General features: G+C 45.0%; 1 protein-coding gene and 1 long non-coding RNA gene across 12 annotated transcripts in view; both read right to left on the reverse strand.

The window, feature by feature from the left end:
* Positions 1-359: 359 nt before the first annotated feature.
* On the reverse strand, positions 360-4,373 carry LOC127032697 (uncharacterized). The gene is made up of 2 exons (XR_007768874.1): positions 2,017-4,373; positions 360-902 (listed from the first exon to the last, which is right to left on the reverse strand). It is a non-coding gene; the product is annotated as an uncharacterized LOC127032697 (long non-coding RNA).
* Positions 4,374-11,133: 6,760 nt separating this feature from the next.
* A4GALT (alpha 1,4-galactosyltransferase (P blood group)) overlaps positions 11,134-27,494 on the reverse strand; it is a 58,923-nt gene continuing 42,562 nt past the window's right edge. For 6 of the 11 annotated variants that reach the window (XM_050919893.1, XM_050919927.1, XM_050919886.1 and 3 more), the window contains one exon: positions 11,134-13,595. In XM_050919893.1, the coding sequence (XP_050775850.1) occupies positions 12,473-13,595 (1,123 nt within the window). In that variant the 3' untranslated portion in view covers positions 11,134-12,472. Of the gene's footprint in view, positions 13,596-16,871; positions 16,943-20,350; positions 21,785-25,270; positions 25,790-27,494 lie in introns of those variants that run through there. The other 5 variants (XM_050919907.1, XM_050919901.1, XM_050919917.1 and 2 more) reach the window with 4 other exon arrangements.

The following is a 27,494-nucleotide window of genomic DNA, read 5'->3' on the forward strand; positions in this document are numbered from 1 at the left end:
TTTGTATTACACTTGAGTTTGTCCTATTATGCCTCCCTATTTTCTGTTGTGAAATTATTTCCTGCTAGGAAATACTCCTCACTCCCTCTGCTGACCCTAAACCTGTATTCTCCTGGTATCTGACTCCTATGTAGATGGCATAAATCCACCTTGTTCAGTTTTAAGTTATTTATATGTAACCCTTCTGCCACATGGAGCCAGCAGCAACAAGGGCTGGGTTCACTATCTAGGGGTTCCTTTTCAACAATACAACACAAAAGCGGCTCAAGCCCCCACCCAGTGACTGGGACAATTACGCACCTCCCCTGGGTGCCTCTACGAGGCAATACTTCCCCTCTCACAAGCACAGAGTCTGAGTGTAGGAAAAAATTTTAATAAAAGGAGAGAAGTAACTCAGCATTAATTTGGGAAAACACCGCAACTAGGGTTCATAAACACAAACCGTGAGCAAAAGACCCACCCCCAAGTAAGTTGGGCAATATCCTTTTGCCCTCAGGGTCTTAAGTCCAGCAACCCAAAAGTCCCTTTAACGTGCCTGTCCCTTCTTTGCACCCCATGCACAGTTGCTGTCCTTGGCCAGTGCAGCCCCCGAGTCCAGAGATCCATCCGCAGAGTTCGTCTCCCACTCTGTGTGTGCGTGAGGGGTGGTGGTAAGGAGGCACCATACATGCTGCACTGCTTGGGCACTCACTCATTGCCCCAACAGCTGACTGCTGTGCCTCTCTGGGGGGGCTCTTCTCTGGTCTGGCCCTCTCCACCAGCTGCCCTGCTGGCTATGCCAAGATGTCTTCAGGACCCCCACTTAACACAGCTCTCAGTGATTTCAGCTGTTAGTGTGGGAACCTCACTGCTGGTGCACAGTGAGTAGTCTCTTGCAATAGACATACTGTCCCAAAGTAGATCTAATACATAGACATCAATGATTTCAGGTATTTGGTGTGTAACATGTCTCTCAATTGTCTAATTTTCTTTTTTAATACCATGGAGAAAGGAAGGGTCAACTGGTATCTAGGACCCCCACCACCAAGTACAAATACCTATCCCCACCCTCTCTCAACTCATTGGGCTTTGAAACCCATGCCTCATGACTAGCCAGTGCCATTCAATTGAGGATGAGTCCCTCCATTGGGGTTTGCCAGGTACAGTTCTGCTGCTCTCAGTTCACACAAAGGTAACAACCCTTTATTACTGATTCCCCAATAACAAGAAGACTGGGGATCCCCAACACCAGCCACGAGTGATCATTTCAGCAAGTAGTCCCAACATGCTGACACATAGGAAGGGTGGGTGTGTCCGTGCAAATGAGATCAGTTCCTGAAATCTTTTTCCACAGCTCATCACTAAATGTCAGGGGAGCGCTCATTCAGACTCTGTTTACATATATAACAGACCAAAGGATACCACAGAGGCATTCTCAGATGTCTGGTTTATATTGTAATACACATAATAACAGTGCTTGCATAATTACATTAGTGCTTAAGGCCAACCAAGAATAGGGTCCGAGTGTGTTAGGTGTGGTGCCAATGAAGAGTAGTAGAGGTCCCTGTCCTGGAGATCTTATAATGTACTAGACAAAACAGACACAGGGTAGGGGAAGGGGTAGAACACACAAGTAGAATGAACAGTGTGATGGTGGCAAACGTCATGTTAGCTGCATGTTTTGGGGGGGCTATTTAGGAGAGGATCAGCTAAATGGAAAGAAAAGGGAACAGAGAGGGGACATTGAAGGGAAGGGTGGTGTGGGAAAAACAGTGGGGAGAACATGGTAAGAGGGACAGCTGTGGAGTGAAGGCGAGATGAAGAGAGTGTGAGGGAATGGGTGGGAGAGGATTGGAGGAAACAGCCAATCAGCACAGCACAGAGAAAGTCCAGTCAAAATTATAGAAAGTTCTCTGAATATCAAAGACCCTTGCTTTGGCTGCTACTTGCTACCATGCAAAATCATGCTCTGAAGTGTCCCTAGCCTGTTTGCCAGAAGCTGGGAATGAGCAACAGGATGGATCAGTTGGTGATTACCTGTTCTGTTCATTCCCTCGGGGGTACCTGGCATTGGCCACTGACAGAAGGCAGCATCCTGGGCTAGATGGACCTTTGGTCTGACCCAATATGGCCATTTTTATGTATTTCTACTGGGTGGAGTCTCTGGTTGGCTCCTTTCTGTCCCTTTTCACCAAGCTCACACCTGTGTCCTAGTGCTTCCAGAGTGTGAGTGGGATATCCCTCCTGCACAGTAGCTAGAATAAGGAAAGAACAAGTTAAAAATTACTTAGCTGAGAAAGATGTCTTCAACTCAGCAGGATCTGATGAAATACATCCTCAAATAGTCAAGGAACTGAGCCATTAGCGACTATCTTCGAAAACTCACAAAAAATGGGCGAGATTGTTGAGGACTGGCAGAGAGCCCATCTATAAAAAGGGGATTAAGTATAACCTGGGGAATACTGACCAGTCATCTTAACTTCAGTACCAGGAAGTAAATGGAGCAAATAATTTAGCAATCAATTTGCAAACACCTAAAATATAAGGCAATAAGTAACAACAGTCAACATGCATTTATCAAGAACAAATCATGTCAAACCAACCTGATAGCTTTCTTTGATAGTTTAACAAGCCATGTGGATGGGAGGGAAGCAGTAGATGTGCTATTACATGACTTTAGTAAGGCGTCTGATACTGTCTTGCATGACCTTCTCATAAATAAACTAGGGACATATAGCCTACCTGGAGCTACTGTAAGGTGGGTGCATAACTGGTTGAAAAACTGTTCCCAGAGAGCAGTTTTCAGTGGTTCACAGTCAAGCTAGAAAGGGATATTGAGTGGGGTTCTGCAGGGATCAGTTCTGGGTCCAGGTCTGTTCAATAACTTCATAGAGAGTACACTTCAAAAGTTTGCAGGTGATACCATGCTGGGAGGAGGGGTTGCAAGTGCAGAAGTAAAATACAAAATGATCTTGATGGACTGGAGAAATGGTCTAGGTGAAATTCAATAAGGAAAAATGCAAAGTTCTGCACTTAGGAAGGAACAATTAGTTACATGCAGTGGCAGATTAGCCACTGGGCCTATGGGGCCCATGCCCAGGGCCAACTGGGGGCCTTGGGCGGGTAGGGAAAGCCCCCACGCCCAGACCCTGCTCCTGAGCAACAACGCCAGATGGGTGGGATGAGTTTGGTGTGTGTGGGGGAAGCCCCTAGCATCCTCCAATCTTGGCAGAAGGCAGGGAACCTCCCTGCGCCCCCCAACCGTCCTTGGCAGAAGCTGGGGGCAGCAAGGGAAGCCCCATGTGCTCCCTGACACCATCCCCAGCAGAAGCCGGGGGGCAGCAGAGGAAGCCCCCAGCGCCTCCCACCCCATCTGACGGGGGGCAGCAGGGGAAGCACCAACACTGGGACCCCTGCTGTGGCCCTGGGACTGGAGGAGTGCTCGCTACCTGCTGAGGCCTCAGTGTTGGGAAAGTTCTCACTCCTCGCTGCGGCCTAGAGCTGCAGCAGGGGGACACAGCATCTTTGGGCCACAGTTGGGGGGGGCAGAATGGGAGGGCACCCTGGGTGGAACAGGGGCAGGGCCTCAGGGAAGGGGCAGAAAGGGGTGGGACCATGGGCAGGGTCACATATGGAGGGCTGAAACAGGGGAAGGACCACAGGTGGAATGGGTGAGGAGGGAGCTCCCACTTGCTCTAGCCCCAGCCCCATGAATCTGTCTCTAGTTGCAGACATACAAAATGGGAAATGACTGCCAAGATAGGAGTACTGCAGAAAGGGAGCTGGGGGCTATAGTGGATCACAAGCTACATGAGTATCAACTGTGTGAAACTGTTGCAAATTAAGCAAACATCATTCTTGGACTTAACAGGAGTGTTGTAAGCAAGACATGAGACATAATTCTTGCCCTGTACACCACATGGATTGGGCCTCAACTGGAATATTGTGTCCAGGTCTGGGCACCACCATTTCAGGAAAGATGTGGAGAAATTGGAGAAAGTCCAGAGAAGAGCAACAAAAATTATTAAAGGTCTAGAAAATGCAACCAATGAGGAAAGATTGAAAAAATAGTACATAAAAGTAAATAAATGATTGTTACAAGGAGGAGGATGAAAAATTGTTCTCCTTAGCTTTTGAGGATAGGCAAGAATCAATGGGCTTAAACTGCAGCAAGGGAGGTTTAAATTGGACTTTACGAAAATCTTCCTGTCAGGGTAACTAAGCCCTGGAACAAATTGCCCAGGGAGGCTGTGGAATCTCCATCATTGATGGTTTTTAGGAACATGCTAGACAAACACCTGTCGTGAACGGTCTAGCTATTATGTAGTCCTGCCTTGAGTGCAGGGAACTTCACTAGATGACCTACTGAGGTCCCTTCCAGTCCATCATCGTTTCCATCAATTTGTCCAGTATTAGGAGTTAGGCTTACTGTCCTATAAATGCCAGGTTTGCCTCTGGAGCTCATTTTTTAAAAAATGGTGTTGCATTAGCTACCTTCCAATCATCTGGTACAGAGGTTCGTTTCAGCAATAAGTTATATACTCCTATTACTAGCTCTGCAGTTTCATATTTGAGGTCCTTCAGAACTCTTGGGTGAATACCATCTGGTCCTGGTGATTTATTACTGTTGAATTTATCAGTTTGTTCTAAAACCTCTTCTACTGACACATCAATGCGGTACAATACTTCAGATTTGTCACTAGGGTTGCCAGGCATCCAGTTTTCGATAGGAATGCCCAGTTGAAAAGGGACCCTGGTAGCTCCAGTTGGCACCACTGACAGGGCCATCAAAAGTCCAGTTGGCAGTGCAGTGGGGGCCCGTGGCTGACAGGCTCCCTGCCTTCCCAACTTCACATGGCTCTTGGATGCAGATGCATGGGTGGCTAGGGAGGTTCTGCATGCTGTCCCCGACCCAGTGCTGGCTCCACAGCTCCCAGTGGCTGGGAACTGCAACCAATGGGAGCTGTGGGGATGGTGCCTGTGGGCACGAGGACAGCATACGGAGCCTCCCTGGCCACCCATGCGCCTAGTGGGGCTGGGGTCTGCTTCCTGGGAGCCACAGTAAATGTCACTGGGATCCTGCACCCCAGTCCCCTGCCCCAGCCCAGAGTCCCTTCCTGCACCCTAAACCTCTCATTCCTGGTCCCACCACAGAGAGACTACACCCCCAGCCAGAGCCCTCACCCTCCTGCACCCCAACCCACTGCCCGAGCTCGGTGAAAGTGAGTGAGGGAGGCGGAAAGCAAGCAACAGAGAGAGGGGGGATGGAGCGAGCAGGGGCAGGGCCTTGGAGAAGGGACGGGGCCTCGGAGAAGGGGGTGGGACAGAGGTGTACAGTTTTGTGCCATTAGAAAGTTGGCAACCCTATTTGTCAACCCAAAAGAACAGCTCTGCTGTGTGCATCTCCCCTACATTTTCTTCAGTAAGGACAGATGTGTAGAGTTCATTTAGATTCTGCACAATGGTCTTGTCTTCCTTTAAAGCTTACATGGGGTTAATTTGACAAGGGATACAGCTCCATCATAAAAGTAAACAGAATTTGTGATATGGATAGTTTCCCAATTATATTTCCTCACCTGAATTTTCTCAGTCCTCCGTGGGCAGCAGTTTCACCCTGTTAAAAAGGTCACTACCTCTAATGTCAGAACCACGAAGACCTCAATCAAGCAACAGTCAGATGTGGACCATTGCTTCCCATCCTTCCTTGAAATTGGGTTAACAATTAAAAAGAGACAAGGAGGTGAGGTAATATTTTTTTACTGGACCAACTTCTGTTGGTGAGAGAGGCAAGCTTTCAAGCAACACAGAGCTCTTCCTCAGGTCTGGGAAGAGCTCTGTGTTGCTTGAAAGCTTGTCATTCTCTCCTCTACAGAAGTTGGTTGAATAAAAGACATTACCTCACCCCTCTTGTGTCTCTAATATCTGGGACACACAGCTACACCACCACTGCATACAATTAAAAGAAGAACGTTACTATTTAGTATTTAAACAACATGTTTAATATTTGCACATTAAAAGTGAAATCTGTTCCCTTAATTCATGATTCAGTGTGGTCACAGTAAAACCTCAGTCACTTTGCTCTGATTAACATGATTTGAACATACTGGAAATGATTTTATCATCAGATACACTTTTGGGAACAACAGAACACACAAGCTGCCATTGCAAACCTAGAGAAATAAAGCTGAGCTAGTATTTAATAACTGAGAACTTGTAATCAGGTATTTGTATATTGGCGCTGGGGTGGGTGTTTACAAACCTGCCAATTTCATTGCCTATCTGAACCTCAACAGGATACAAGACAAACCTGGGAGCTACATATTTCATTTTGCAAATAAGTCAGTTTGGGGATCAAAATGACAGTACTGGTGCACAAGGTCCTTTATTCATCCATTGCCTTACTCAAAAAACATTCGAGTCACTAGAAAGACTCCCCTTGACTTCAACAGGCTTTGGATCAGGTCCACAAATATAGGTAGGGCAATGGAAGTGCAAACTTTCCACTATTAAGACTAAGAGGGTGGTCGGTACTAATTTAGGGCCTTGATTATTGACCTCACTGATAAGAGTAGTGTAAATTGCAATACAATTTCTTATGGTGTGGATCTGTCCATTTTGTGGACCAAGATCACCAAGCTTATTTTACATAGGTTACCAAATAAATAGTCATTTTATATGGTCGCCATAATGCTGGATAGAGAACAGGAGCTGAATATTTTGCACTGACATTACCAACTGCCTATGCATCCAGCCTGCATGCCGTAATTTATATTCTAAAAATTGCTTAAACTCAGCTAGTTTAATGCTATTTTAACACTGCTAAATTTAATCAAGTGGTTTCTAGTGATAAGATGAAAATTTCTTGTCTAGACAATAACTAATGCAGATTACATAAAGTTTCCAACGATCACTTGAAAAACAAAATGAAAACTTTTTTTTTTGGTAGAAACATGAAATTAAAAGGTAAAAATTACATTTATGTCCTCCCCATAAACATTGAACAGTAGGAAAAGGCCAAAGGCTGCTTTGGTTTATCTCTTTTAAGAAGAGAATGAATCTCTGAAAAGGCATCAAATGGCATAAATCCAGACAACAGCAGCACTAATTCTTGATTTTAAAATATGTCAGGATTTCTACTTAGGACTTCTGGCAATAAAAATGGTGCCTGTGGTCTCTATCCATGCCAAAAACAAAACAAAAAAAAATTTTAAAGCTTTTTCACCCCAGGGGGTGCTGCAATATTGCAGGAGCTTCTTTTGCCTAGAAGCTAAATCCTGATCCAGGTTGCCTTGTAAAGACAGTACCATGAAAAAGGTGAGAAAAGATCACAGTGAACTGTTCATCTCTACCTTCGATTATCAGCGCAAGTCCTGGCTACAGCTTAAAGAAAGTTCCCACCAGTTTCCATATCTCAGTGCAAGCTAAGTAACAGGAGCACCAGATAAATTTTGACAGTCTTCACGGAAAGACATAGATGCTTGCTTATCTGACTAACAAAAGGTCACAGTGGATCGCTTCCAGCTTATTTTGAACTTTTTTTTAAAAATCACAACCAAATTTTCCCTTTCCCTTCTCCATGATGATTCTTCCACATTGAACTGCACTTGGATGGTGCTTCAGACAACATTACAGCTTATTAGAGCTGGTTGGGAGCCACAATTTTCATTCTGCAGGAGAGTCTGACAAAAAAAATTGCTCCAAACCAAAACGAAAAGCCAAAATTTTGTAGTTTCCTGTGAACCAAAAATTAAGAAGGGGGAAAAAAATCAACTTGGGACCATCTAAACATTTAATTTCAATAGCTTTGAAATGTTTCATCAATGTAAAAACATTTCATTTCAAAAGTGTCATTTCAATTCATTTTGTTGTGACTTTTATACCATATTAAAATGTTACACATATGTATTTTAATATAATACCAAAAGCCAAACAAAAAAAAAATCAAACTCTGAACACAAATTGTTTTGACTTTTACCCATTGCAAAATTTAATAAAAAAATCTGCATGTTCCTGCAAAAAAGTTTTGATATAATCAAAACTGCATTATGACAGAAGAGTGTTCTATCCAATTTTTTTTTCCTAAACCAGATCTATTTAACCCTTGAGGCAGGACAATAGGGGCAAATGGCTCAAACACAACCACTACTGGCTGAAGTCTGTTTCCTCATGCATGGATGAGAGAGAGATGTTGTATTCATTTTCCTCAAAATGGAAAAGGAAACACCAGGCAAATGAAACATTTGAATTCCACTGGGCACCCCTGTTGTGTGTATGATCAGTACCACTTAGGCAGCAGTCAGAATGGAGATATTAAGGCACATGATCCTTAATCTGCAAAGGACTTTACTATGCATTTCACTGCAGACTAGATTGGCCTCTTCCTTTAGCCTGATATTAAGCTGCCATGAATCAACAATGTTCCACTCAAATCCTAAATTTAGAATTCTCCTAACATACAGCAAGCTAATCTGCCAGGACACAAGTGACCCAACTTCCCATGTTCTACTAGGACAGAGGGACTCCCTCCCAATTTAACAACTGACCTCTATTCTATTTACAGCAGTGGAGAGAACATGGGATTAGTGCAAAGCTCTTTATGCAGGTTGCCAGTTGCAGAGAAATAGGCCATTCTATGAAAAGGCACTTTTTCACATAAGCAGTGTTATATTTTACATGAAATTCAGAGGCAAAGAGTGCGACCAAATAAAGTGCACACTTTGTGATGCAGCCTGACCAAAAGAAGTCTATGCCTTGACCATTGAGCTGTCCCTGGCTCAGCTAACATTTCATTGCTCAGTTGGACTGAGGCCAAGTAAAAGAGAAATACCAGAAATAGGATACCATACTACCCAGACCAGGGATCTGTTCCAGCCTGGCAATTTCTTGCATTTCTATCCATTTATATAGACAGGAATAGCAGCTGCACTGACACAAGCTGGAAAAAAAGATACAAGGGCTATCAATGCTAATGTCTCAGATATAAAATGTTCATGAGGCAGGGCTCAGGAAGATCCCCAGCGTATAGTGTTGCAAAGTTATAATGGGTACACAGTTTGCCTTCCTCTGAAATAGCCAACATTGGCTCCAGTGGCTGGAGACAGGATACCGTCATATAGCAGCCCCATGGGCTGTGTAAGAACATAGTTCCTATGCTCTTAGACATTGTTGGATTTTGGTAAGTACACACTTTTTTTTTTTTTTGGAAGAGTGTGTATTCTGAAGTGCTCAGGGTGGGGACTGAGGGGAAACCAACAAGATCAAAATGACTTTAGGACACAGGAAAAGGAGAGTAAAGCTAAGAATGTGACCTAAGGTTTCAAGAGAAAAATAAACCACACCTGATTACTTATAGCCTTGTGAGGTGAGGGGGATGAGTTCCATAGTAGGTTAGGGTCCTTTTGCTCTGCTGTTTGTGTCACTGGGGTAGTTGCAAGTAAACAGAGAAAGAAAAGAAAAAGAAAAAGAAAGAGAGATTTTGGCCTGCTATGCTTCAGGCTGTCTTTTGTTTTATACATATCTTTGGCTCAGCTGAGCACATCTGTGCTTGCTTGTGGTTGAGCTGGGAAGCCGAAAAAGCCCTGAAGCAGCTGCAGACTTGAAGGTCAGATAGAGCCAGAGCAGTCAGCAGTGTTGGTCGGATCACGGACTTAGAGCAGTTTTCCAGAAGTGTCAGATGATACCATCCCATTAGGATTCAGCATTAGTCATGTTCATGAAATGGAGCGCTGGATCAGCCACTGTCCCTGAACATCAGAAAAGCTTATTTTTAGATCTGAAGTTAATAGCCCAAGCCCATCTTTATTCATAAGAAAACCAACTGTTTAAGGCTCAGACAAGGTGTTTAAAATATTTTATAGTACTATGGTTTCCATTACTGAGTACAGGGTAGGAGAAGGCTGATGCTCCACTCGCCCATGACAAACCCATCTCAGCACGTCTGTGGCCCTGGGTGACCCCTCTTACTATAAATCTTGTTTTAGAGTGCATGTGCACTGAGACTGATGCATTAACTGGCAGCCTGCCTCCCTTATAGCTACTAATGCTTCTTTGTCAGTTCAGTTGTGCTTCAAATCATGCTATAGACTTCCAGCTGAATCAAAGAGCAGGAAGAAGTGGTGGTCAAGACAGAGGGCAGCACATTTTTTCCCACTGTGGAGGCTACAGCTGAATCCAACTTAACCAGTAAGAGCCCATTCCTGCAAGGTGCTGAGTGCCTCCTGTGAGATTGTAAGTTTTTTCAGCTCCCCTTCACTTCACAGAGGATGTTCAGTCTTTTGCAGTGTCAGGTCTCAAGATCAGAGACTGACAGGTGGGAGGGTGGTGAATTAAAGACAGGAGAGGTGCCCTGTGTTGGCAGCAGCAGAAGCTTCAAATGAAGGCTCAAAAGCTGGGAGATGGAGCAGTAAAATTTCTCTCCCACCCAATGCTTCCCCCTCCTTTCTAAAGTATATCACCACTTTATTCTACCTGACCCTTCCAGCAACAAGTCCCTTCAATGTTGCAAAAAGCCATCCCCTTCATCACTGCTACACTCCTCCTGACAGGTCTGTTGGCAGCTCATCTCTGCCTTCACACAGAGCAAGTACTGTAGTTCACTAATGTTGTGATGCTTACACGATCCCTTTAGTAACAGCACACAGCTACAATCTGTTGTGTAAGAAAGGAAATAAAGAATTCATCATTTATTTTACACTGAGTTTATGGAAACTGGAATTTCCTGTCAAAAGTCCCAAAGCTTTCATGGTCTTTCCTTGGGCTCAGGCCAGTGCTGGGAGTCTGCAAAGACAACTTTTTCCACAACATAAACTGTCTCCCCTCTACATCAGTTAGGAAGAGTCTGAGAGCCACTGATGCTTTCAGTAGCATTTATTCAGGGCTCAAAGAAGACTCTTGCACTTCCAGGCTACTTTCTGTGCCAGAAATAGCAGCCGAATGCCACAGAAGATCTGAAAGTGTAAGAAGCAGGATCTTTCCGTTCCGGTGCTAAAGTGAGGTTCAGAAAAACCTAGGTTAAACTCCCAGTTCTGCCATGCATTTCCTATGTGATCTTGGGCAAGGAGCTTAGGCCCAGCTCCTCAGAGGTATTTAGGCAACTAACTCCCATCCTTAATCTCTCTGGCCGCGTCCAGACTACCCGCCGATATATCGGCGTCTAATCTAGACGCGATATATCGATCCCCAAGCGCGCTTATATCGATTCCGGAACTCCATCAACCCCAACGGAGTTCCGGAATCGACACGGAGAGCCGCGAACATCGATCCCGCGCGGTGTGGACGGGTGAGTAATCCGATCTTAGATATTCGACTTCAGCTACGTTATTCACGTAGCTGAAGTTGCGTATCTAAGATCGATTTCCCCCCCCTAGTGTGGACCAGCCCTCTGTCTCTTAGTTCTCCATCTGTGAAATAGGAGAGTGGTACTTCCCTACCTCTCCATGGTGTTGTGAGAATAAAATGATTAATAGTTGCTCAGATACCACTGTGATGGAGATGGGTGGGGAGAGCTGCAGTGGGTGTATGCACATAAATCCACAGATCATTCCAACAAAAGAAAGTGACATTTTACAGCTCTCCAATCAGAAGACAGACAAGACATAATTTGGACACACCCATCACTTGCATCTTCATAGCATACTAATTCTGACCCTCGTTTAAAATAAAAAGTTTGTCCAATGGCTGCTTAGAAGTTTTAATTAAAAAACAAAACAAAACACACCTTTGGACAAACTCTGAAATCTTTACACAGTCAAACCTCACGCTGGAGACCATGGGAATTTGCCCCATTAAGAACTGAGCAAGGACTATATAGCACATGGCTCCTTATACACACAGCAGGTGTCCCGTTAAAGCTTTGTAAAATAAAAGCTGGAATATGTAGAAGTTCCATTCAGCCACTGGTTTCTGCAGTAAGAAAAAAAAAAAGTTTAAAAATGAAATCAGCCCTTTCTTCTCTCATCTTCCTTATTCCCTTCCCTGGCTGCCTTTTCTGATCCTCCTTTTAACATCTTCCTCAATTCGTCTTCCCTCTGCTTCCCTCACTTTATTTCTTTAAAGAGAGAACTTGGGAGTTCACAAGAATCAACCAATGACCTAGATCCAGCTTTTCATTTATACCAAGGCCTCTTTATGCCCTTTTGGCAGAATAAAGACTGTTTACTCTCACTTTAAAACCTCTTTATGCTGCCAGAGTGTTGTAATATTTACTTCCATCTTAAGGTCCCTTTACACAGCCAGAGTAGTGTAAAGGGACCCGAGTGTAAGGAAAGGAAGGAAAACGTGGTAAGCGCTGCTCAGTCTTCAGTTAACTCCTGTGTTCAACCTACATTCAGCCTGCCGTACATTTATCTTTGAATTTCACTACATCACACTGCCTGGTGATTGATGATTCACAGAGATATAAACACTTTCAAAAGTACATTTTTGCTTGGAAGGCTGAACAGTTTTGGCTACTTCCTTTGTTCAGTTAGGTGACAGGTGGGTCAATCAATTCCTTTCAAAAATACTTCTTCATTATCCCATATGTTGAAGGGCAGTAATGGGAATGCAGCTGAGCCAGCAAAGCTTTTGAGGTGATCTCAAATCTTGTCCCTTGACTCTTTTTATTCCAAATATGCACTGCATAGGTGTTCTTGAACAGTCTGTGAAGCTCTGAGGAGCTGACCACTTCAAAGTACTTCTTCCAGTCCTGCCAGCGGATGGGATAAAAGGCTTCTCTGGGAAGAGCACTGACTCCTTTACAGCTTTTACTGCTCCGGAGACTCCTGATAGAGCACCATTTTTTGAAAACACGGGTTAAAAGCTGTGGGCCCTGGTGCCCCCAGATCCAGCCATTGTAATTATCCACATAGTCCTGCATGCAAAGCTCTATGAACTTGTGTTTGGCTTCAAAAGAGAGAAAAGCCCCATTCAATACATATTTGGACTGGGTTCCAAGAACATTAGTGAGGTTCTTTAAGTTCTTAAGGACTATGAAGTCTGTGTCTAAGTAGATACCCCCAAATTTCCACATGATAGCAATTCTACAGGCATCAGAAAGTATGGGTAAGAAATAAGGCTCCCATCTGTGCTGGGCCACCAAATACCAGTCAGCTAGAGGGGTACCAGAGAAAAGGTCATTCAAGTCCAGTGGCCGGATTTCCACATTGGGGAAGCAGCTCAGCAGGGAGAAGCCCCAGTGTTTTGGAAGAGTGAAATTTCTGTTTGCCAAGCCCTTCATAAGGATGACAACTTTGGTCTCAGGGTGAGCCCTGGCTGCTGATTCGACAGAGCACGTAAAGAGAAAACTTGGGTTGGTTTTTTCTGAGGTCTCCACAAAAAATATATCCCCAGGCGGTGGAGGTGGCCTGCCAGATACACCTGGTGGAGGAGAAGGCACAGATTGAGGACATTTGACTTCCAGAGGCAACCCATAGAGCAGATTCTTGCCTTTGGCGTCCTCAGTGATTTTCCAGTAAAACATTATGGAGACAAAGGACATGAACTTGAAGGTAATGATAAACACAGCCCAGAGCTTGTGGTTCATCACCACCCTGCTTAGCTGTAGCACGCAGACGGGCATTTTGTACATTTTTGCCTCTACCCCAGGGCCTTGTTCTTCCGATAAAAAATAGGGTGATCTGGAAAAAAAAAAAAGGAAATTAACAAACACAAAAGACAATAGAAACAGTGAACATTAATCCATAGTTTGTAACCTTATGCAATTATATATTTTTGACTTTCACAATACACTGGCTTATTTTATTAATCACCATTATTATTTATTTGTATTGTAGCAGCATCCAGGGGCCCCAATCAGAAACTGCAGCCATATTGTGCTAGATGCTTTATGAAACGTAACCAGGAGACAGTCCATGCTCCCTTTAACACCATGCAGCCAAATTCTGCCCTCTGTTTACACCCATGCAACTATATGGATTTCAGTGGGGTTGCGTGAAGCAGAATTTGGCCCCAAACTAGCTTTTTCTCTCACTTCAGGCCACATTCTTGACCAGACTAATGTTGTAGTGATTCTAGAGAGCTGGGAATTCAGAGGGACTGTCTCTGTAAGGCTGCCGTCCAAGCAATCCCAGAGCCCTGGGAAACGGCCGGGTGTGGAGAAGCTGCAATTGTTAGGGCAGGATGTTGATTACTTAGTAAGGACAAGGACAGTCATTTCCTGACTCTGATTGCTCAAGTGAAGCCAGCCAAGACGGTAACATGTTCCTCTCACGAGATCCCAACTGCTAGTCTGGCAAAACATGCAATGGTCTTCGCTGATCGTATTCTGCTCTCATATTCCCTTGTGACACCCCACTGTGCTGTTTTATTCTTACAAAGTCCCACAAGCAGAGGTGCTGGAACTAGGGATGCTGGGGGTGCTGCTGCAGGGCTTACAGGTTGGGTCTATGGCTCTCAGTAACTCCCACTATAACAAATTGTTCCAGCGCCCTTGCACACAATGTGAGAGCATTATCCAGACTGCCCTCACACTTCTGGCTCTGCTCCACTCTTGTCTGCTCCCTGATTTAATATTTAGACTTTTACAATGAAAATATCTAAATCAGAATTTCACCTCCCCCTTCACAACACAGGCCTATGCTCCAGTACCCTCGCTTTACCAAGACCATCCTCCGGGATGGAAGGGGAAACAAACAGTGCCCTTTTCCCTTTCCCTGCACCCTATCAGGGCCTATACCTCCCTCTGGAGTATGTTCACAAGCGTGGGAGAAGCCTGTCTACCATCACAGTCTGCAGTTGGACCAGGGTACATTACTGCTGTCCCGCTGTTACTAGCCCCGTCACGTTCTGGCCTGGGGCTGAGTCATTCCTCCGAGTTCACTGGACAGGATTTCCTGCCATTCAGCAAGTGAAGTTATTTGATCTGCCCAGACTATTCTACTAGGCAGTTTATTTTACCCTCTTCTGATTTACATAGTGTGGCTTTGCCTCGGGGGTCCTGCTCTTCTAGGTGGTTAGGGCTTGCCTCAGAGGTTTGCTGTGACCCTCAATGTAGCCTCTCTCCCCTCCTAGCTTACTGATCCACCTTCATAATCAGCCAGTCAACGGGTTTGGTGTAAGAGCCGTCTTTAGTCCCTGTCTTCTTAGGGAGCATTTTTTTTAAAGAGGTTGAGGGGAACCTGGGCCTGTCCTCTTTGCCGGGTTCCAGCCCAGGGACCCTAATGGCACTGGCAATGGGTAGTTTTCCTATATTACCAGAGCTATAGCTCTTCCCTGGCTACTTCCCCAAATGGCCCCTCCTAGCACCCTCCTTGGTACCTGACCATGCTTGTCCAGGGCTGCCCAGAGAGGGGGAAGCAAGTGGGGCAATTTGCCCTAGGCTTTGGGTCCCACAGGGACCCCCACAAGAATATACTATTCTATAGTATTGCAACTTGTTTTTATGGAATGGTTCCCCAAAACTGCTTTGCCTCAGGCCCCCTGAATCCTCTGGGCAGCCCTGTGCTTGTCCTCCCAGCTCTTTCATTGCTCATCTTCTTTCATCCCAGTCTTCCCACAACACACTTTCTTACTCCCAGCTCCTACCAGCTAGCCTCTCTGAAGGGGCTTCCTTTTAAACTAGTCCCAGCAGGTTCTAAATGGGCTTCAGGTGATCTGATTAGAAGTAATCAAGGGAAACAGGTTAATCAGTTCTTAATTGTTTCCAGGTGTCTTATGGAGGCTGCCTGACTTAATTGCCTCTAGCACCTTCCTGACTGCTCTGGGGGCAGCCCCTGCCCTGGTCACTTAGGGAAGACAAAACTATTAATCCAGTGTCCAGTATGTTTTCCTTCTACCAGACACCTGCACCCAACCGGTCGGGGTCTTCAGGAATTCGAAGCACCCAGCTCTACCTATTGCATCTAGCAGCATCTAATAAATACCAAAAAAGCAGTGCACTTTTGCCTCAGAATTAAACACACATCTGAAACATGTCATCTTCCGGACACTTTAATGGTAATTGAAGCTGCTGAATAGCCGAAGCATTCTTTGCAACAGCTCACCAGCCAGGGGAGTGGTGAAGTGTTGCTCAAGAAGCTAGATTCGGGGGGCAGGGTGGTGGAGACAGATAGTTATGCTATCTGAGCAAAGAGAACAGCAGCTAACAGGAACTGGCAGTGCTGTGAGAAGCAATGTGTTGTTTTCAGTGCTGCCTTCTTGCAAAAAATAAATAAATAAATAAAAATGAATCCTTGGTAACAGTTGGCTTCGGTTCTCTTTTAAAACTTTCCATTCTGAAGAAATCATTTTAGTCAGTAACACTCGATGGGACTCCTCATTACTAGGGCTGGCTAGAAAACAACAATTTTGTTTTGCAGAAATTTTTGAGATCTTTAAAGAGAGTGAAAGACACCACCCAGGCCTCAAAGTGGCTAACAGCTCAGTGGTTAGGCCACTCACCTGGGATCGAGAAGATCCACAGTCAGCTTCCACCTCAGCCTGATTCGGAGCAGGGACCTGCCCTAATCAGCAGGCCATTTTCAGTGTCTCCTGTTGGATCTATTCCACTTTGTAAAAATAATTACATATCCACTGGGCCAGAAAAGGTGACTTTACAGGCTGGTGATTAAGGCCTGGTCTACAGTGGAGGTGGGTGGGGGGGTGGGGCGGGAAGGGAAAAATCGATCTAAGTTACGATGTCTTCCCTGCAGTAAAATCGACAGCTGACGTTCTCCCGTTGACTCTGTCTCTCACCCTGGTGGAATACAGGAGTTGACACGAGAGCACTCAGCTGTCGATTTATCGCATCCAGACTAGACACGATTGATCCCGTGGGGGTCAATTTATTGCGGCCCATCAATGCGGTGGGTAATGCAGACAAGCCCAAAGACAGCTCTCAGAGATCGTATGCTCACATCTGTACTATAAAAGTGAAATGAGTAAACCATGGCAGAAATGGAGCAAAATTAACTCACCCAAATTCTTCAGTCTAGAAAGGAACCAATCAGAACTGGACAATCGGGCCGCAGTGTTTCCCCATTTTTCCCTGAAGCATTTGATATTATTGAGAAATAGGTAAGTTGTTAGAGCTGAGTGAATACAAAGCCAAAAGACAAGGAAAAAAAAAAGTTGGTTTTGAATCAACTGCAGCTTAGTTTTTTTCCCTGGCTGAAATAAAAACAAAAAAGATTTAATTTGGGTTGAGCAAAATGACATTTTCCAAGTGAAATTTGATCAGAACTGACATTTGGGGAACAGAACGATTTCTTTGCAGATAAAAATGTCAAAAAGGGCTATTTTGAAAATGTCAAAATGAACAGTTTTGATTTTTTTTTTAAACCTCCCACCCCTCATTTTTTTTTTTTATTTGGCTGAAGCTATTTGCCAAATGTGACCTAAATTCGCCAACACATTTTGGAGCAACCAAAAACTCCTTTTTTTTTTGTGGGGAGGGGAGGAGGCGGCTGGGGGTGAATTTATTATTTGCTGAAAAATTATCACTCGGCCATAGCAAGGGTCATATTTTCCACAGTATTAGGTATCAGGCCTACAGGTGCTGGAAAATGACCACATTCTAGTGTGAGCATGACGTGAAGTGAAATCTGCTAGACAAAACTCATTAAAATGTGCCAAGACTACTGTGAACCTAGCAAAAATGTCACTTGTGGAGGATACATTTCCTTTACAATAAACTAACTGCTAGGGGAGACTGTTGACCATTATAATTCTGACCTACTTTGTATAGCCAAACCCTATGAATCTGAACAGTTAACAAAAGGAATCAGATCAAAGAAAGGTTGCTTGCAAAATCAAATCCAGTTCTTGCAAAGGAGAATAGATATTTGCAAAGCTAGTGAAGTTTGTGCAGACAATTAACAGAGAAAAACGTATATTATGTCAAAACTAGGATCTGTGGAGTATGATGTCACAGCTGCTGTCCAGGGTGTTCCAAAGGTGCTTTGTCCACTGTCCTGCTTCTACTGCCTGGATCCTGCCAGGAAAAGGGGAAGCCTTTTTCAGACACCACAAAAAGGTTTCACACCCAGAGGTTCCCTTTTCTTCTTCTCCGGGCAACATGGTTGGAAAAAGGCAGCTCTCACAGGCCTTGTGCTCCAGATGGCAAGGAGGTATACACTGTTGGGGAGCACTCCTTGATAAGTAAGTTCAGAGAGGTTTTCTGGGAGGTGGGGGAGGATGACAGAGAACCCACTACTGCCCTGGCAACCAACTCCTGCCTGGTTTGGTCCCTGTGATGGAAATTACCTGCATGGGGTGGGAGGGGGTTGGTTTTGTTTTTAAAGAAATCTCTCTCTACCCAACAACTGTCCTGATTGGCTGATGTGATTGCAGAGCTTTGGCCATTATCTTTGAAAACTCGTGGTGATCGAGGGAGGTCGTGGACAATTGGAAAAAGGGGAAATCTAGTGCCCATCTTTAAAAAAGGGAAGGAGGAGAATCTGGGGAACTACAGATTGGTCAGCCTCACCTCAGTCCCCTGAAAAATCATGGAGCAAATCCTCAAGGAATACATTTTGAAGCATTTGGAGGAGAGGAAGATGATCAGGAACAGTCAACATGGATTCAAGGGCAAGTCATGCCTGACAAACCTGATTGCCTTCTATGATGAGATAACTGGCTCTGTGGATATGGGGAAAGCAGGGGATGTGATATACCTCGACTTTAGCAAAGCTTTGGATACAGTCTCCCACAGTATTCTTGCCAGAAAAGAACCTGAACCTGAAAATGCACCTGAAAATGAACCTGAAAATGCACCTTATAAATGTTTTGGAAAAGGTAGACCTATTTTTATAGCTGGGAAATATTTCAAACGTCTGGCAAGAGGGACAACAGGGTATGGAAGCGATCCGGTGCCAGGGTAGCCCAATTAAAAGGGATAAAAACAGAAGGAAAACCTTATACGTTTTCTTTGTGGGCCAGAAAATAACATGAGTGCCTGTGACTGTGTTTTAGATTAAAGACCATGTCCTGCAAAACAGTTTAGTTGGAATATACACAACTATTATTGGCCTAAATCAGGTCTGGGGAGCGATGGTTGTCATATGTCTACTACCTTTCCAACAAATATACTTGTTAACGGTAACGATTTTTCCAGGGCTAAGCTGTCGAATGCACTGGAGCTGAGGGGATTCTAGTAAGTTCACAGGTTACCCAGCCCTATCCAGACATCAGGAGTTATTTCCGTGGCACCAACTAGAAAGCGGTTAGGGCCATGGGGAGGTTTTATTTTCCACACATCCCGGTGGATGACCCAGTCCCACATACGACCTACCCAAGGATCTGGAAGGATTCAGTATGTGGGAGCCCACACCCCTTTCACGGGCCCATAGACCTGGAAGGAGCACTGTGAGCACCAGCATTCCCATCCAGAAAATCTCCAAGTGTGTCTCTAGGGCTATAAGTCAGATGGTATGCCTGAGGCATTTGTAAGGGCAGTGGGCCAGGTTTGGTGCTTGAGGTCTTCTTGAATGGAGGCTAGCTGGACATTAAGGAAATCCTGTATCTCAGAGCAAGCATGGTCCCACTACAATACCTTTCCAGCCTCAGCAATGCTTAAGATTATTTTTAGTAAATCTTGGGTAAAGGCACGAAGAGTGGAGACAACACGCAATTCGCCCACACCAGCCCGGATACCGTTTACCTGTGTCCCAGAAATAAGCCCTAAGGCCTATTCCATTTGGCCCAATTTTTCATCATGCTGTTGATTTTTGTAAATATTCCAAACAGAAGCAGCATTATTTTTCCCGTCCTACAAGGAGCCAGCTAAGACCCTCCTTTGGCGGGAGGATGCACCCCAAGTCTGTACCAACCCCAAGGGCAGCCCCTCGGGAGCAATTGGGGCAGGTAGCAGTGATCTGGAAGTGGGATAAGGGCAGGGTAAATCTGATAGTTCCCAGCCTGGCATTAAGTATGGTCCATCTGAACCCCCCTGGGTTTCTTTTCCTAGAAGAACAATACCATAACTGTTGGTTATACACTCGGATACTTCTTCGGGAGGCCTCTATGTTTGTCATAAGGGAGGGAGAATACTATAACAGGGTACTGGAATAGCCTTTAAGCAGAAAAATATTCCTGTGGCCAGGCAAGTCCTGTGGGTATATGTTTGGTTGTTTCCTAGTGAGACTACTGATTGGCTAAGATTTAGAAAAATATTACTTTCCCATCCCCACCCCAAGTTCATTAAAGAGGAGAGGTTAAGGAACATTAAAAGTCTCATATTCAGGTAGTTTTGGCTAGCTTCCGCAAGCTATTCTTCAAGATTTCATAGTCTTAATTCACTTAGCTGTCCAGCAATGAGGCCGCCAGGGAGAGGTTACTAGCACAATCACCTTGCTTGCTTGGAGGCTTTATTATGTCCTCAAGTGGAAAGGTTGTTTTCTTAGCAAGGCACAGTGGGTTTGTCAGCAGACAAAGGAGAAGTTACCAGTTCTTTTACCTTGTCCTTCACTCCTGCCGTCCAGAAGGAGTAACAACACCAGAAGGAAAGATAGACTGATCATCAGTCGGAGAGCCATTACAGTGAGGAACATGGGCAGGTAGTCAATTCTTGGCACTTCACAGTGGTGTTGATAATCAACAGGATTTGATAAGGGTCTTTCAGCATGGGGCCAGGGCAGTTCCTTGCTGGTGGACCTCCATGTAGACCCAGTCTTCTGGTTTCAGCGAGCGACAGAGCTACTGTATATAAAAAACCTAACACATTTCATTAGCGCCTGGCAATAATTACGCATTGTGCCATTTATTAAATGAATGTCCATCTGAGCGAAAGCCAGCAGGGCACTCTCGGTAGTTACATTGGGTGCCCTGGTAGAAATTTTATGAGGGCTGAGTGCGGTTTTTTTTAATTGGAAGTGGCCTTCTAAGGGCATTTGGCCATACTGGATCTGTGAAGCTGCACATGACTTAATTATAATTTGTCCAGTAAAATTAGGTTCACATTCACTGTTGCTACTCACAGGTATGCCAAAGTTTTACAACAGTTTTGGCATTTGCCTTTTTACAAGGAAATACATTACTAAAACTAACACATATTCATAAGAGCAGCATTTTGGCATATTTATAAAATCAATCTGAATATTTATAAAGGGTCCCCATAGAGTGGGGTGAGCTGCCGGTCTAGTCCGGACTGGCTTTCCACTGTTGTGTGCCAGACAAATAGGGCAAGAATTACAATATTGTTGAGCCATGATCGAAAATGCCATGAGATTTGATACAATCATCCCTCCTTTGCTCACGCGGGCCAAACCATGGGCCACGCGAGCAAGGTAGGGGAGCAAAGCCCGGGGCGCAACCAGGCGACCATCTGGAGTGCACCACAATGCATCCTTAGGGTGTGGAGAACACCCATTTCATCTCCAACTGTCCTTTTCCTCCTCAGAAACTGACTCTTGCAAAAGCGCCAGGTCATGAGGGGACGCAGCTGGAGAAAGAGGCTGCAGCATACAAAGACAAAAATTTCAGAGGGAGCTAGAGACCCAGAAAGGGCTGCTTGCCTGGCAGCAGCGTCTGTTAGGACATTTCCGCGCATAACATCATCATCACAGGGCTTTTGATGGGCAGAACATTTAACAACAACAATTGCAGACTAAAGCTAAAGGGCATTAACATAAGGGTCATGACCAATGGGTGCTCCTCCAGAGGTAAGAAATCCTCTATATTTTCAGAGCTGCTCATAATCATGCACCACCCCGAAGGCATATCTGGAACCCATATAGATGGAAACAGACTTGCCCTCAGCTATGGAGCAGGCCCTGGTAAGGGCGACCAGTTCCGCCACCTGGGCAGAGCTGGCCCTTGGAAAACAGTAGGCTTCCATCGGGCCGTGGGGGGGCACAAACTGCATAGCCAGCTACAAGCTGGCCCAAGAGGTTCCTAAGATATTTTATGTGAATGACTCATATCTCAGGATTCTAAAGCAGAGTGTCCTGCAAATCAAGCCTGGAAGAAAAGAGCCCAGCAGTTACTGTTAGACAGTCATAGGGTTCATCATTCCCCCCCTGCGGGCAACAGAAAGGCTGGATTAAGCACAGGATACCTAGTTAAGGTAACATTAGACGCATTCAAAAGAAGCATCTCGTATTTAGTGAGCCTGAGGAGAGCAATAACAGCATGGGGAACCGTGACAGTCAAGGACTGCCCAGCACAAGGGTAGCGGAAGATTTTACATGGGCCGCCGCAGCAGCCACAGACCTAAGATAAGGAGGGAAGCCATCAGCTACTAGGTCCAAAGAGGAACTAAAATATGCAACAGGTTTCTGCTTATTTCCGTGAGTTTGCATGAGGACTCCTAGGGCCATCCCCTCCTTTTCATGACAATAGAGAATTTTTTATAATCATATAAAAAAGGGTTTTCATAATCAGGGAGGCCCAGTGCTAATGCTCGGGCCAGAACATGCTTAACCTGAGGGAAAGCCTCATTGGCCTCTGATGTCCGAGGGATGGGGGTCTGTGATCTTGCCTAAGGTCAAGTCTTGCAATTACAACATTTAAACATTTGAAAAAATTAATTTGCTTAAAATATTTCTTTCTTTACAAATATCCTTGCTGATTGCAGGCAAAACTGAGGAATTACTCAAATTACTCCCCATATTTTCCTGTATTTGTTTTATAGGCAGGTCAAGTTTTAATGGTTTCTATTTTTTTTTTTAAACTTCTGTCTTTGAATACATGTTGATTTAAAATGGAAAACACAATTTATTTTGGCTTCCCTTTGGCAACATGACCGTTGATTACACAGAGCCACCTTAAGGCTTAGTGTGTGGTACTCACTACAGTTTCTATCTGCTATTTGTTACCAAAACAGATTCAAAATCTTTTACCATTCTCCTGGCCTTGACTGCCCTGTTGCAGCCACAACTTTGGATTGTTTTCTTGTTTAGTTTTGTGTTCTGGCAAAAGTATATATTTTTACAATCCAAAACAACACCAATTATCATAAAACAAAAATTATACACACCAAGAGTGCTGATTATTTACAGACATTCTAAAGAAACCAAGATCTTTTATTTTCATAACACCTTCTTTTAACATTTGTACTTAGTTTTACTGCTTAATTTTCTCCAATAACTACAGAGTTAACTTTTAACTTTTTTTTTTCCTCTAACTTCCTCAAACCGTGGTTCTCGTTTGTTTGGGCCCGATCCTTTTTTCTTGCTGCATTATTTCTTTTCATGGGCACAGGCATTGTTTCACTACCAATTTAACAAGGATGGTGGGCTTTTTGACTAAACTCCCTTTTATCTATTTATGCACACCTATTTACATACACACATTACATCTAGATGCATCTTATTTAATAATTAAGATTTTCTCTATGTCCAGACTTAATACAATTTTCCCTTGAGGCGGTAACAATGCCTCAGCACCAGTGCATTATAAGAAAGAATAATAACAGGGCTACAAACAACAAATAAAATAGGGAGAACAGCAGCATAAACAGCACAATAAAATTCCTTCCTCGGTATAGTTTGAGAGGAGGGATTTAACTATATTTTTGGGAAGTGGTCTTGCGGGGTTCAGGCAAATTTCAGCCAGCTAGGCAGATCCAATGTGCTCAACCTGGTCAGAATGATCGGCTCACAATGTCCACAGGGAGGGAGAGACCTTAACCAGCAGTTCCTGTTGCAACGAGGAAGGGTTGGGGTCGGTCTTCTCCTTTAGAGTGTCCTTCTGAAAAACTGCCAGGACCTTATCGTGAGCAGGATCAGGCACATCCAGATACACACCATTTGGGTACAACAGATTATACAATTTAATTCACACAGCAAATCCTTTCCTACTGGGTTGACGGGAAAACACGGACTAAGGAGAAACGCATGGTGGTTAGAGAGGGGACCAAGAAAAACAGATAAAAAAGACAGTACGGGGTGGGGAATGGGAGCATTTCCCACTCCTACTGCCGTAACAATATTCAAAGACAGGGGCACAGACGGAAACTCCTGCGCCCTCAGGGTGAAACATAAGGCTTTAATATCTATCAAGCATAAGGTAAAACTACCGTTTATTATATAGCAAACGATAGGGCCTGTCTAATTACCAGGGAAAAGCGGGGCAATGATGTTACTAGTCTCAGGACCCTCCTAGCAACCTGGCTGCAGAGGAGGCGGGTTAGGGAAGAACTGGAAATTCGGGAAAGGGGCTTGCTCCGGTACTTCTCCGGGGCGAGAAACGATCTGAGGCGCGTGGGGCACTCCTTTATAAGGTGGCCTTCCTGCTTACAGTAGGCGCAGCTCTTTCCACGAGGGCATTTAGCCCTCCAGTGCCCTTCCTGCTCGCACGAAAAGCAGGAATTGGAGTTAGGTCGAGGATTCACCCCAGGTGTTCCTTGACCCTGTTTCCGTCTGGGGAACTTTTTATAAGAATCCTGCATGGTTTGAATTTGCAGGGCCATAAGTCTAGATTCCGTTTCATCCTTCTTTCTTTCAAGCTGCTGATGAAAATGCTAAGCAGCAGCTAAAATACCTTCTAATTTTTTTCCCTTTCCAATTAACGACTGCAATTATGGGAGGGGGAGAGGTAGCCTGACCTTTCCCCTCATCAATGGCTACCGGTGGGAGCCACTGTCTACATTTCATAAATAAGTCATTTAAATCATCTGGTGAGGATAAAGGCGGCTGTCTAGAGGCCGCTGCTCCCCAAAGAGGGGCTCTCGGACCAGCTGCAGACTGGCCCGACAGTCCCTGGACAAGGACTAGTTTTTCCTGAGTTTTTCAAAGTCTAAACTTTAACTTTTCTTGGGAGTCCTTAAGACCCCCTGGTATACCAATTCCACTTCTGCAAATATTTACACGTCAACGGACTATAATGTACACACATATAAGCAACAGGCGTGCCTTTTGGTGGGACAGGGATGCCTTTTGATCCACTAGTCCCCATTCTTGCTCCAGCCCACTTTCACTCAAGCCACGCACACAAAGGAATGCCTTTAGGATTACCACGGTTCTATCACCTATGGTCTCTCTACCTGCCCTGGGCAGGGGAAATAGGAATAGGCTTTTGCTGACCTGCACTACAGCAGGTACCTACAAGGGAAGAGGTAAGAGGTGGGGCGGGCCTCCCTAGGGCTTCTACCCTAGCAGAGAATCTGTGGTCCTCACAAGCCTCCTGCCAGCTCAGGGCACCAGCCTTCAAGCCAACGGTGCCTCTGGAGCTGACAAGTCAGCAGTGCGGTTTTCCCGGGGCTCCCCTTCTCTCTGAGAAGGGAAGGGAGCTTATGGCTCCGAGGGGCAAAGAGAGGAACCCTGCGGTCCTATAGAGGACAGTGCTTGAGGAGCGGTCACAGGATTATAGGTCATGGAAGGGAAGAAAAAAAAGGGACGGGGAAACATGCATGCCCCTCAGATGGGTAGCCACTTACCAAGGCCTGCCAGCTGGGGAACTTAACAGTCTCTCCAAGCTTAGCTGCGGGGCTTGCTTTCGAGACGCTCCCAGTCACGAGCTTTCACTTCGCAGGAGGCTCGGGGCATCTTCCCACAGCTGTCAATCACACTGGCCGCTTGGCCATCACACACACAGGCACATTCTTGACATAGTCGTCAAGGCAAAAAACCTTGAAACCTCGGGTCCCCACCAGTCCTGGTAGGAAGGAGACCCCCAATCAACTCCCAGGGCGCATTAGCCCATGAGTGGATCAGGACTCTCCGGACCAAAAGGAGCGCGGTCCGGGGGTTGCTGCCAGCGATACCTTTGAGACCTTAAGACCTTTAAGGACCTTGATACCCTGAGACTTTAAGAACCTTAGAAAACCTTAGGAACCTCGGAGAGAGAGCATCAGGCCTGTCTGAAATTAAAAGTTCGATTCCAGCTTGTGACTTAGCACAAGCGGGAGCCTACGGGCCAGTCTTCCACCAAACCCCAACAGAGATTTCAAAAGGTCTCTTACCTCTCAGGCGGGCCCAGGGTTTGGGAGGAGACTGTCCGCGGTCCTCCGGTTCAGGGGAGTCATCTGTGGATCCCCGTACGGGCCACCAAATTGTTGTGGAAAATCGACCACACGGTTGATTTTTGATCAGACATCCTGAGGCACCTTTATTTCATACAAGCATATATGCAGGGAGAGACAGCATAGACCCCACGCAAGCAGCTGGCTGCTCTACATATTACAAATTTTACCAAGCTTATAAAGGTTAAAACCGCAAAACATAGCACGCTGGTTATACAGGTTATTTGCCTTATTTGGAATATAATGTTGATAACAAGCAAGCTGACCAATTAATTCTCCATCTATGGCTTTTCCTGTTATTGTCTTTGCCAGTCAAGTCTGCGGTTTGACTGTTCTAGCACCTTTTCTGTAGTCCTGACAGCAAGCTCTGCTGTTATAACTTAACAGATCTTCTGGTTCCCCTTTATCCAATTCTAGTTCCTCTTTTTGGGGCCATGACCACATCCTTCTGCCTCAGCATGCCCTTTGTAAAGAAGAACAAGTTTAGCAAAAGTTAAAACTCTTGCTCTTAGCTAAAGGTTTTGGGTCTACTCTATTCTCAGCAAAAAGCCTGGGGCCTTGGGTAAGGTAGGGTGGGGGGGGGAGGTTTCCCTATCAACACTGACAGTGTCCAGCAAAACTACACAAAACAATCAAAGGCAGAAAGTGAAAAAAAGTTATTGTAGTCACCTAAAAACAATAGGAGGAATGTAGTTAGGTAGATACAAGTCTCTAAAGGTTACTGTAGCCCCTCCACTTTCACCCCATTTTGTACATTTGAAATGGTTACCTGCTAGTCTAAAATGATGGTGCTTGCATGTGTCTCCTGGCATCTTTTACATGTTGATCACAAGCTCTATTACCTGCAATCTTCTCTTCCCCTGCACCACATAATTAGTCCCGTGAACAACAACTTTTGTATTTCATACCGCATTAGCTTATGTTATTCACTGGTGCATTATGAAATGTTCACAAAGAATCATCATCATCATGACGACAGGTAATAACTGACGCATACAGTTGTTCTGCTTATAACAGCATTAGTAATAATGACAAGCAAAAGCTAATCATGTACCTTATGTACAACTGAAGAGAACTGCAAACATTTTAAAAAAATATCTATGGGAATTTATCAGCACGATTTTCTGAATGGCAGAAACAGAGTGTTTGACAAATAAAGGCAGGTTTACAAACTATAGCCTACAGCAGGGTTTCTCAATCAGTGTGTCAGGACCTAAAATTGGGTTGCCAAAATGTTTCGAAGGGTCACGTGGCAGCTTCTTGTGGCTCCTGTCCCATGGGGCTGGCTGGGGTCGCCTCCCTGCTCCAGGAACTGCAACCTTTAGGGTTCCAGCACCGCTCAGGTTTAGCCTAGCTGTCATGATGATGGGAGTCTGGATAGGACAAACGTGAGTGAGAGGCATTGCAACTCCATGAGCCAGGTCATAACTCCACTCACACAAATTTGATCCAGCCAGACCTGAGCGACACTGCAACACCAGAGGCTGCAATGCCTAGAGTGGAGAGCTAGCCCCACTGCACAGGAGCTGCAGGAGCCACCATTGCGTGAGGAGTGTCAGGCAGGACTCCATAGATTAAACCTATTGCGGGGGGGAGGGAGGGAGAAAGGGTCATTTCAGTTACACACAGGGCCAGGAGA

This window comes from Gopherus flavomarginatus, chromosome 1, assembly GCF_025201925.1.
Source record: "Gopherus flavomarginatus isolate rGopFla2 chromosome 1, rGopFla2.mat.asm, whole genome shotgun sequence".
Classification (NCBI taxonomy): Eukaryota; Metazoa; Chordata; order Testudines; family Testudinidae; genus Gopherus; species Gopherus flavomarginatus.